This window comes from Bacillus rossius, assembly GCF_032445375.1.
Source record: "Bacillus rossius redtenbacheri isolate Brsri chromosome 9 unlocalized genomic scaffold, Brsri_v3 Brsri_v3_scf9_2, whole genome shotgun sequence".
Lineage (NCBI taxonomy): Eukaryota > Metazoa > Arthropoda > Insecta > Phasmatodea > Bacillidae > Bacillus > Bacillus rossius.
In genome coordinates this window covers 35,556,693-35,568,989 of record NW_026962013.1, presented here as the reverse complement: position 1 = coordinate 35,568,989, position 12,297 = coordinate 35,556,693, and the positions used below count along the sequence as shown (strand labels likewise).

At 35.5% G+C, this 12,297-nt stretch overlaps 3 protein-coding genes across 5 annotated transcripts in view; 2 read left to right on the top strand and 1 right to left on the bottom strand.

Annotated features, from left to right (window-relative positions):
* Positions 1–7,313, top strand: part of LOC134542975 (RING finger protein 17) — a 233,541-nt gene extending 226,228 nt beyond the window's left edge. For both annotated transcript variants that reach the window (XM_063387612.1, XM_063387613.1), the window contains exons 32-33: positions 602–758; positions 7,008–7,313. In XM_063387612.1, coding sequence (XP_063243682.1) covers positions 602–758; positions 7,008–7,112 — 262 coding nt within the window. In that variant the 3' untranslated portion in view covers positions 7,113–7,313. The remainder of the gene's footprint in view (positions 1–601; positions 759–7,007) is intronic.
* On the top strand, positions 802–5,330 carry LOC134542979 (tigger transposable element-derived protein 4-like). Its single transcript, XM_063387619.1, has one exon. It carries the CDS (start codon positions 1,433–1,435, stop codon positions 2,453–2,455), a length of 1,023 nt encoding a protein of 340 aa, XP_063243689.1. The 5' UTR covers positions 802–1,432; the 3' UTR covers positions 2,456–5,330.
* A 63-nt stretch (positions 7,314–7,376) lies between the features above and the next one.
* Positions 7,377–12,297, bottom strand: part of LOC134542978 (cleavage stimulation factor subunit 2 tau variant) — a 59,597-nt gene continuing 54,676 nt past the window's right edge. For both annotated transcript variants that reach the window (XM_063387618.1, XM_063387617.1), the window contains exon 8: positions 7,377–7,600. In XM_063387618.1, the coding sequence (XP_063243688.1) occupies positions 7,478–7,600 (123 nt within the window). In that variant the 3' untranslated portion in view covers positions 7,377–7,477. The remainder of the gene's footprint in view (positions 7,601–12,297) is intronic.

Genomic DNA, 12,297 nt, shown 5'->3' with positions numbered 1-12,297 from the left:
GATCTCATATTTTCATTAATCTTTGAACTGAATATACTCGTTTGTTATTTTTTGTTACAATCGGATTGTTTTTTATTTTACGTTTATCAAGTTAAAATTTTATTGAAAATTGTTCTGTTGCATAAAGTTGTTTGTAAAATGAAACAAACAAGCAAAAATTTCTGATTTTATTTTTACAATAGCCTTTTTTTTCTTCTAATTTAGGCTTGGTGACTTTTCCCCCCTCAAAGAAAGGACTTCAAACATTTTGTAAGGTCACTGTTTCTCATGTCAGCTTTACTTGATTATGGACTGTATTTTACATTTCTGGTGGTTTTATTATATGTATATATAATGATGAATTCATATCTTTTATTAATATAATGCAATTATTTACAAATTATGTATTTAAGTTTAATCTGACATTGTGCTGGTATGATAGATTGAATTTATATAGTTTAAAACTAATTTATGTTATTTGTAATAATTGTTACTTAATGGGAAAATATTTTTCCCTGGAGTATCGAAAGTGTGGTATCGTCCCACCTCTAATAATATGACAAGGTACATGAAAGTGTACGTGAAGCGTGCAGCAGGTATGTGCCTGTGTTGTGTGCTGCAGTCTGCACGAGATGAAACCGGAGTGGCTGGAGCTGCCTGTGCAAGGAGTGCAGGCTCGCCTGTGGAGGGTGGTCGAGGCTCCAGAGCAGGACCACCCAGCAGTCATACGCAGGCTGGCGGGCTGTCTGTTCCAGCCACCGGTCATCGCTCATATCAAGGTATACCACACTCTTCACACTATTGTATGTGCTCAAGGCAATCTCATTTAAGATGCGTTTCCAATTTATAAGGAACTTTTTTTTTTTCCAGTTTAAAAATAATATTACAGTAAAACCTCGTATTTACGTTCTCGTTATTTACGTTTTCCCGCAAATAACGTCATTTTATGTAGGTCCGTTTTATTGTACATTAACTTTCGTGTTGCATTTTCCCTGAAATTACACCACTACGTAACCAAAAAAAACCCGGAATGTACGTTTCAAAACACGGTAAAAATGTAAATACTCGTCACGTTAGTCATAGATGTGAAAAGTTTGAAGTAGTTCGCCTATTGTCTGTAACCTTTCGTTTTGATGTATCGACAAGTTCTATGGTGCCTCTCCTCTACTAACGTTTTAATCTTTGCTGCCATAGAGAACTTTCGTAGCAGAACCACAAACGGTTTTATTTATGGTGTCATAGAGCACTCTCGTAGCAGAGCATAGTCCGAAGCGCTGAGCTATCGATACTACCGGAAAGCGCTCATACACAGTACGTATATTTAGTAGTGCTGCATTATGTACAGTACATATCTATGATGGCTTTCATTGTTTACATTAGTCAACGTCCGTTTTGGTTAGCACGTGTTTTTTTATCGTTCACAATATTATTTATGGCAAGATTTTGATTGAAGATGGATAGGTATAAAGTTCCACGAAATACTTTATCTATTGAAGATAAAATTAAAATTATTGAGAAGTTTGACAAGCATGTGGGTACCCGAGTGGTTTTGGCCAAGGAACTGAATATTCCTGTTAGTACTTTAAACACAATAATTAAAAATAGGTGTTCTATTGAAGCAAATGCTGCCCAATGCGGGCCTAGTGCGAAGAAGCGCAAGTATGTGAAAGACTCTACATTTAAAGAACTTGAAAGTTTGTTGTATGAGTGGTTCATTTGTGCTCGTTCTTCAAATCTTCCAATCAATGGCAACGTACTACGCGAGAAAGCAAAAGTCATTGCTTTGAGGCTTGGAATTGATGATTTTTCAGCTTCTAATGGATGGATAGACAGATTTCGCCAGCGCCATAATGTTGTTTATAAGGTTGTGTGTGGTGAAAGCAAGAGTGTGGACGAGGAAACTGCTGATGTTTGGAAAAACACGTCGCTCAAGGAACAGTTGGAGGGGTACTCAGCTAAAGATGTTTTCAATGCTGATGAGACAGGTTTGTTTTACTGTGTATTGCCTAATAAAACATTATGCTTTAAAGGGGAAAAATGCCATGGTGGCAAGCTGAGCAAAAATCGCATTACCATTCTCTTACTTACAAATGCTGATGGTTCTGAAAAATTTCCGTTGTTTGTAATCGGCAAATCAAAAAAACCACGTTGTTTTAAAAACATTAAAACTTTGCCAACTTTGTATGAAGCAAACAATAAATCCTGGATGACAGGGTCTCTTTTTCAGCAACAGATCCAAGCTTTTGACAGAAAAATGGCGCTGCGTAACCGAAATGTCTTGCTATTCATTGATCAGTGCCCTGCCCACAAAATAAACATAGAGCTGAGGAATGTGAAGATTGTGTATTTCCCTGCGAATTGCACAAGCACACTCCAGCCCCTAGATCTGGGCATCATCAACTCTTTCAAGTGCTATTACCGCAAATGCATTGTATCCAGAGCAGTTGCCATGCTGGATGTTATGTATATTGTATAGTTTCCGTGTAAATAGACCTTGGACATTATAAACATTGTTGGCATTGGTCAACACACTTGAGTTTTGAATCTCGCGCGCCACGCTGCTGGCGATAGTGGCGCTGCTACTTGGCTGCTGTGAGTTGGCTGCCCTGCTTCCTCTGGAAGTCAGTTGTTCTACAAAGGCATGGTGGTAAGTGGTGCTATCGGGTACTCTTGCTATCTGGCGACATCGGTCGCCAAATTAAATAGTTTTTGTGCAATTCGCTGTTTTATAGTCCGTTAATGAACACTGGACAATGGCAAGGACCCAACACAAATGAAAATAAATCTACTAACTGCACTACATTTCGCAGCAAGAGCATGGAAGGAAGTTACACCAGAAACTATAACCAACTGTTTCCAGAAAGCTGGTTTCTTTGTTGACAGTGGACAGAGTGCTGGATCCAGTGAAAACTTGCCTGGAGCAGATAAAGTGAAAGAAGAATATCTGCAACTTTCACAAAATGGAGACTTCACTGACTATGTACAACTGGATGATAATGTTGTAACTTGTGAAGTCCAGACTGTGGAGGACATTGTTGATAGTCATCTGGCAGAAAAACAAGAAAGTAGTGAAGATGATGATTCGGAAGTGGAAACTCCCATACCGACGACGATCGATGCACTTCAAGCCCTACAGACTCTAAGGAATTATATTCTCAGTGCACCAAACAGTGAAAATGCAGTTGATGCACTTCATTCCTTGGAAAAAGAAATTCAGACCATACAAACTGAACAAAAGAAAAGTCAAACAAAAATTTCAGATTTCTTTAAAAAGTGTTGAATTTATACTAATATGTACCTATAAAACTGTACTAGAGAAAATTTAATGTAGGCTTTATGTTGCATTGTTTTTTATATTTAAGAAAATTATATTTTTTCAGTGCCCTAAATGTGTTGTAAACAACTATTGTTTGTCTTGTAGCACCAGTAAATGCTGATACATTTTTTTAAGCTAAAATTTAGCATTAACTGCCAATAAAAGTGCTTTCCCACAATTTACACTTTCCCGCAATTTACACTTTTTCCTGGGGTTCCTTGAAAAGTGCAAATAAGGGGTTTTACTGTAGATATATAACTACAGTATATACTCAACACAGGGTTTCTCCCCTGTGTATGGGTGAAACATGTAACGCGGGGAATAAATTTCCAACACACCTTTTTTTACCCTTATGTAGCTCGCACATTTTATGTACATTTTTTTGTTCAGTAAAATGTACTGCTACCTATATGCAAATTTCCCATTTTGGGTTAAAAAAAATAAATAAATAACACTGCACTGTGTGTTTGAATATGTGCGGTAAATAACTAGCCTGTGTTGGGTTTTAATAAATATGTTACGAGTATGCTGTTTAATTTAAATATCTCAGCACTGCGTGTAAAGCAACGTGAACTGTGCTGTTGGGCTGCTACCCAGCCGGCTCTGGTAAGTGACACGTGGCTGTCTGCCGCCAGAATGGTGCTCGGCAAGAGGAGAAATCTAGAATCAAACCAGCGAGCCAGAGACTGTGAAAGAGGAGGAGGGGGTGTGCATACCTGTGTGAGGTAGTGGGTGCGAGTGGCCAAGCAGCAGTGTTTATGGTTCTCTCTTCCTTTCTCAGTGTTTTAAAATGTCCACCGTACATATCACGTTTATCTCGACAGCTTTTTGTGATGCAACTGGCGTGATATTTCCCATGCTTCTACTGCAACATTCCATGACAAAACTACCTAAAAGGACGTTCTTTTATTTATAGGAGGAATTGACAAAAAAAATAGAGCAGCGTGGTATTTTTCTCCCTTGGGGAAGGAGATGGGTTGTAAAATACTGTAGAATGTAAGGGGAGAAAAAGTACAAAAAATAGTATTCTTGGGCCATAAGCCCATAAAGGATGAAAAAGGGAGAGACGAATAACAAGGTGCTAGGTTTTGTACCTGGCAATAAGCTGAGATACAGACAATAAAGACTTATCTTGTATACTGCTGGACACAGATTTATGATGCGAACCAGATTAGAGGGTGAACCTTATGGTTAAAATGTAAGATATACGCAGGGGCAACCCTTCTAAGGGTAAATACCGTATTCCCCATAAGGGTTGCGCTAGAATATGGGTCACTCTATATATGTGTACTCAGTAGAATTTCATAGGTGTAAGTGAAGTCTTTGTTCCTTTTCGCAGCTTAAACGGTGCTGGTTGTGTTTGTTAAAAAATGGGGCTTAAACACTGAGTGTTACGTTATTATTGTGTTTTCTGCACATTTTAATACCCAGAGAGTATGTACATATTATGTAGATGAGTCTAGGACAAGGACTCTTTATTTACACATACATGTACGCACTCTCACATAAGGATTATGTACACATGGTGTTAACTCTCAGTCTCCAGTTTTTGTTTGATTTCTGTGCTACTTTATTACTGAGTGTGCCCAATTCTCTCCCACCTCCTTGCTCTTTTTTATGGCCTCTCCTAACAAAAAGACAATGAAATGGCTACTATTTTTTTTATGTAATTATGTATGCCCTCTCGTCTATTGATTTTTTTTCCACCAACCCCATTTCTGAATAGAAAAAAAAGTAGTATATTTTTAGATCTTTCCCCTCCAGGAGAATAATGCCAGCGCAGCAACCAGTCATGTCACTTACCAGTGCCAGGCTGAAGATGTAGCACAAGGGTGCCCTTCATTCATGGTGCTTTTTAATGCACTGCTGAGATATTTTAAGTAAACAATTTGGATTTACTCTCGCGCATGTTCGTGCGCTCGTACTCACAAAACAGGAGAGTTATTTTTTACACACATACTCAACTACACACCGCAATATTAAGTTTTTTTTTTTACCCAAAGTGAAAAGCTCACTAAGGTTGCACTATATTTTTTCACACAAATAAATATTAGTTTTAAAAAACTAAAAAAGCACGCTTTTATAGAAAATCCAACTAAAAAAAATAGAAAATAAATTTTAATAAATTGGAATTAAAAATAGTGTAAAATAAAATGTATTTTATTGTAAAAAAAGTGTGAGGTGCATGGTGTCCATAGTTTTAATTATTTTATTGACAGATAATCTTAAAAAACATCCCTTTTTTTTAAATAAAATACATTTTTTTATTTTACACTATTTTTAATTCAAATTTATTAAAATTTATTTTCTATTTTTTAGTTGGATTTTCTATAAAAGCATGGTTTTTAGTTTTTTTTTTAACTATTATTTATTTTCTACTTTTTAGTTTGGTTTATTTATAAAAGCGTGTTTTTGTTTTTTTTGATGTTATTTGTTCTAATCTACTATTAATTAAGTGATAACTATAAGTAACTTTAATTATTTATGTGTACAGCTGTATTGATAGTCAAATCTCGATTTAAGAAGCCATTCAAAGATTTTAACGTTATCAATATATACAGTGAGACTAAATGGTATAAGGTTATTGACGAACAAGTGATATCGACCAGTCTTACATACTGTACGAAATTAATGCTGTGAAGCAGGAAAAGATGGGAGTTACGGATTAATTATTACGTGAAGCATTCCACATTTAGGTAACAGGAATTTTGGGAAGGATAAGGATTGAGAAAGGATGAGGAAAGGACCTTCTCAATGTGTGTATAGAAGATGTGAGAAAAATTCGGATAGCCCGGACTGGGATTCGAACCCAGAGCCTTCTGATATGTCGGCTGCTCTACCATCGGGCGCTCGATGTACGATAAATATGGAACAAAACGCCCCACTCTTTTTTTCACAATAATACTAGTATTTTTCATTCATTATTGATTTAAGCTTATTTTAAAAATTATTTTTCACTTTTTAGTTTGAATAGAAGCATTGGCGAAGCCCCAGACGAATTACAGTTGGATTCACGGCACCAATCCCAAAATTTGTTGAAGAGAAAACAAATATTTTTTTCAGCCATGGACAGGATTAGAACCCACGACCAGTGAATCCGTGGGTTGTCGTCATCAAAGACCCACGCCTTAATCTGCTCTGCCAACAAACCAATTGTAAAGGATATATTGTAATAATACTAATACCCCGGAGGTAGGCGGTACGCATGCGCCGACTGCACGGTTGTCTCACTTGCTCTCACACAGAGGATGGGTGAGGAAATTATTTAATCCTGTCGATCCTAATCAGGATAATGAGATAAACTTATTAAATTAGTGTATTGTCACCGGTCCTCGATAAGTGCACGAAGTTTAGATTAAATCTGTCCATTTAAAGTGGGTCAAAATCGAGTGCAAAGAAGTCGATTACAAACAAACATACAGGTGAAGCTAATATAAAGCGTGTAAAAACGACACAAAATATGACTCCAACATAAATAAATATGGTACTTTTCATCTGATGATGTAGTCTGGCAGTAATTTGAATCCAAAGAAATGATGTAGTTATGACTAGTGACTTTTTTTCAGTGATTCCAAAATTACAAATTAGCTGGAATAAACTTCAGTAGAACACCTGCAAGTGTGTGTGGGGTTGGTTTTTGTGGTGTTTGTTGTGTATGTGTGAAAAGGAATCATTGACACACGAGATTTGATTCTTCATTTTGTTGTTTCAGTCAAGATCTCCACTGATGGTTCAGATTCTATGTAACAAGACTTTGGAGCCAGTGTACCAGTCTCTGTTTGATGATGGCTTATTGATGGTAGACAAGTCTGAATAGAAATTACCCTTTTAATATAAATAATTTAAGCTACCAAGTTTTTAGTTTTTCTTGTATAAAATTGTATTTTTGCCTGTTTGGTGGAGAGGAAAGTTTTTCCAGGCAGACTGTTTCTTGTTATAAATAATTTTTGTACCTTTTTTTTTTTTTTTTTGTGTAAATACTGTATTTTCTTGTGAAAATAAATAAAAACCCACCATTCGTGGTTACTCTTATTGTAAAATATTGGGATGCCAAAGGTAAGACTAACATACAATGAACACATTACCTTGTAACTATTTATTCAGTTGGTATGGGCAACATTTTTGAACATTTTTGTAAATACTTTCAGTACATGGTCTTGAAATACAGCATTTTGAGAGTTGTTACTGTCGCTGCGTGCTCTTGGCAATCTGCTCTTTCAACACAAGGATGCTCTGACGTTGTTCTGGTGGCAGCATTGCTATCTGCTCGTCGGACAACTGCAGCACTTGCATGATCAGTGCAGCCTACACACATTAACAGAACACTATCGTGAATTTCCTGTGCTAAAGCTACCAACACTTATTTACATTTCATTTAATTTTATTAATTTAAGCAAATACATACACACTACAATATTAATTTCACAATTTGCAATAAGTACAGGAATGACAGTTTCTACATTTATTAAAATAACATATGTGGTATGCAATATTTTCTATAACTTTTCCTGTTAGAAAAGCCTATCAGCCTGGGGGTTCATGGTTTTCTATTAGTATTGAGTTTGTGCAAGTAAAAAAAAAAGTTTTCTTACAGAGTTCCAGTGCTCACAAAATTTTGTTTTGGATGATGTTTAGTTTTAAGTATGGTAATGGATCTCACTGTGGTTTATATATATATATATATATATATATATATATATATATATATATATATATAGACACACACACACACATATAAATTAAGATTTACAGGTAATGGTAATAAGCTAATAAAGGAGTTAAGATTACTTTCATTAGCTAAATGGCTTTCACCAAGGTTTTGGAATGGGTATTATTCCACAAAAATGTGTAGTTTGGTGAAGAACAGGAAAAGTTTAAATAAAATTATATAGGCCTAGTTAGTAAGTAGTGTTAGTAAATGTTATCTTGACTCAACTACACCCATGTTTATCCAGGAGGCAGGTAAAAATGTGACATGCAGTTTTCAACTAGCTCTTCCCATAGCTGACAGCTGTAAGAACTATGTGGAGCTATAGCAGAAGATGCACAGCAGGCAATACGGAAGTTTGCCAATAAAATTAAAACTGTTAAAGATACTAAGAACCTAGTAGAGACCTTTTATGTTCATAATTAAATTTGTAACAAGTTTTATTCCGTACATTTTATTTAAGATTCGCCATTTGAAATTCTTTAGTCAAGAAAGTCGTGAAAATATAACATTCGTAGCCTAGTTTTGTAGAAACTCTCGTAAAATATAGAAAAACATGGGCGTGTGTACTTAATATAACATCTAACGTGCATACATGTCATAATAAATAAAAAACCAACTAATTGTGAATACAAATAATTAATAGTAATATAATAAAAGTACTGGAGTGATATTATTAATATGATTATAAAAGTATAATTTAATCAAAATTATAATTACACAAACATAACCTCACAAATACTCTCATGAAAACAGCCAGGAGACTAAACTTACACAGACTCTCGCTGCCAGCAACAATGGAAGCTTACAAGCAACCTGACATCGTTAAACAAATGGGAACATGAAAACACATAAATACACTTTAAAAAACTTTTTTAACACAATTTCTATCACTAACATTAACCATAAATAAATGTTTTTAGTAATATGGACCAGTATTAAATATCATTTACTAACATACAAGATTTAATTACTGTATTTACTCGCATATAGGTTGCACCCATAATTTGAGGTCTTGAATTTGGTATTTAAAATTCCCCCCATATAGGTCGCACTGGTAATTTAATGACGCGAACGGCCGGCGCGCCGTGCACGATAGTTATAGGGTACTGTAAAACTCTGCTACTACGAGAGCTGATAATGGCGTGATTAATTGTTGTAACAACAAGTACTCTAATAATCGAATATAGAAAATTGAAGTCAAATTAGATTCCTGACTTCTTAAAATGTCTTAATTGTAGACTATAACTCGAAAACATTGCTTTATATTGAAAAAAATGCACAGAATAAAAGTTGTAGTAAATTTAATTACGAATAAAAAAGGCCTGTTATGATTTTTTATATCCATAGCGGTTTTCGTTATGGGTTCCGATAAATACTCACGCTAAGTGAATTCACGTCACGCGAGTTCGGCTATGCTAGCCGGCTGGTTGTTATTTTCGTTCAAAACGTGGCGAAGGAACTTGTGTGGATCAGGTAGAAAACATTCGGCTATAAACGAAAGATATTAGAACAATGCTATCCTGAAATGCTGTGACGTGTTTTTGGAGTAGATAATCACAGCGACAGACCGACAGGATGCGCTCCCGCCCTTGCCGTCAGCGATGTTTATTTTGACAGCTCAAGCAATTATCTTTTCCACGACCCTTCACAGCCATGGTTGCTACAGAAATAGAATCTTAGAATTTCCTGACTTTTCCCTGTTTTCCAGAAATTTAAGAGAAAAATTCCCTGACTTTCTTATGAAGTACATACCATAAATATTAACGTGCATATGATTAAATGTAATATAAAAATTTCAACATGAGGTAAAATAAGGTTTTTTTATTGTGTTATTTTGACGGCAGAATTGCAAATGTGTTTTTTTCCTTCAGCATGGCTGGTGATAGCTCTTCGGCCCATATTGCAGAGTTGAATATTTTTGTAGCACAAAGTGCAGTACGCAGAATTTATGTTTTTAGCAGAGGGTTTGATATGCTGAAACTGTGACTCCTTGAGCCAATTCTCCTTGAAAGTAATTTTCTTCGACGTCTCTAAGCTAAAAAAAAAGTACATATTAATATTTTTAAGTTAGGTTAAAAAATTATTGTTTATGAATTCTTAAAAAAATATTACTACACAAATACAAAAACTATTACAAATTCACACCTAGAAATATAACGGGCCTACTTAGAGAATTACAATAGCAGCATTACAACATGCAATACTCTTACATTCTTACAATGTTAACTAACGATTCTGGAGAAAAACATGTTCAGTTATGCATATTTTTTTATACACAATGTAAGTGTCACGCAACAGAACTCACGGTTTAAAATGGTTGAAAAAAAAAAGTAATTAAAAAAATAGTTAGAAAAAATACAAAAACATAACCACACACAAAAGCCACGTGTTTTCGTATCAGCTTGGTAGTTTTCAAAATGAGAATTGGTATTGCTTCTTTATCAAAATGCACTTTATTTTCTTATGATCGCATTAAAAACTAACTTCACCCGAAACAACGCCTTTAAATTCACGTAATAAGCTTTGAAGTCACCTTATTCCACGTGAAAATAGCCTTCAAAAGATAAACGACACCATGCCCGTTCTGTAGTTCACTGCATGGAACGGAACAAAACACGAACAAATAAAGGCCGGGTTCGTTAGTGAACAAACGAGTGCCTGGATTGGCCAGAAGTTATGGTGGGTGGTTGTAACAGCCTATTGCAACGGATAATCGTAGACCAAGTAAAAAAAAAAGTTGCAGTTGCTGTGTGCCTTAAGCAGCAGCCTTTTAGCGGAGTCGTTCGGTAGCGGTACGAGTGCATCCAAAACAAAGCTTTGTTTGAATTATAAGCAACTTTAAAATTTCCAGAATTCGTAGAATTTTCCCTGACATTTCCCGGAATTCCCTGACCATTTTAATTTCCCTGACATTTCCCGGTTTTCTAGTCCTGTAGCAACCATGACAGCATAAAAAAAGAAAAAAAACACGTTTGAATGCAGATGGAAAAGTAACTATGCAATAAAATAAATATATTTACGGCCCTGCTAAATTTTTCTATTCAATAAAATTCGAGGTATTAGTGATTTTTCAGCAGAAATTGCTGTGTGACTAATAAAAAAAATAGTATCATAACTTAAACTTATAAAGTATTTATTAACGGCGAAGGACAGTCGTATAAGCCCATAAAAATATTTATTTTACCGAGAATGGACTATACAACCTGGCTTTTGCCGCACGCGGTGTGGGAGGGGAGGAGGATGCTGACAGTTTCTCACACAGAAAGTGGCTTTTCGTGCGGGCGGGTAAGATAACATGACAGCTGAGACGGCTTTTCGTGCAATAGTGGACGCGCCGAGCTCGGCTGGACACTGCCGCGTGGACAGTCTAGAGGGGTGGTATCTATTTTTAGCCGTCTTTTGTATGCCTGCCTGCTTACAGTACAGCGCTCGCCAAAAACGTGAACACAAAACGCCCAACAAAGTGTAACAGACTTGTTTTTCAGCTGATTTTACTCAAATTTTCGACTTTCTCTGCTCAAAATTTTCACGGTTTCTCAAAAACGGTCGTATACACGAAATGGACGTATCAGAGGGCGGTCGCATCGGCGGGATTCTACTGTATTGCAAAAAAAATTCCTCAAAAATTTTAAAAAAATTTTCTTCACTTCATTTTTTCCCCATCAAATCTGGTAAAATTGCAGCGACCTATATGCAAGTAAATACAGTAATTGTCTGTAGCTTTTTTTTTTCAGTAAGCTTTTGTTTCTTCCAGTAAAAATTTTGTTGCATTATGCGCATACAGTGTAAAATACCACTCTCATTAATTTTTTATAACAAGCTAAAGTATAACTTCAAGGCATCAAAATTGCTTTATTTTTCAAGTAAATCACAATCTTTCTTGGTCTACCTATAAGTAGGGATAAGCATATTTATCACACTTATGATAATATATATTTTTATGCAAATTTCTTTCTTCTTTTGTTGAAAGTTTAGATTTTTCACTTCTTAAAAATTATGTACTGTGAATCCATTTGAATACAGCGAAATTTACATTTGAAAACAAACTTGCATTGATTAATGATAATATTGGTCTGAAAATTGCAAGAAAACAATAATGATACTTGTTCACTAGCATACTTGTGGATATTCTTATACATTCTCATGTCCTATCTTATGAAGTTTCAATTCTAACGCATCTTGCAGCCATGTACCGACTCGTGGGTTTTTTTTCTTCTTGCTAAGAGAACGTTTCATTTATGCACACTGAATAATTTCAGAGTGGAGAGAGTATATATTTATTGGCGGCTTG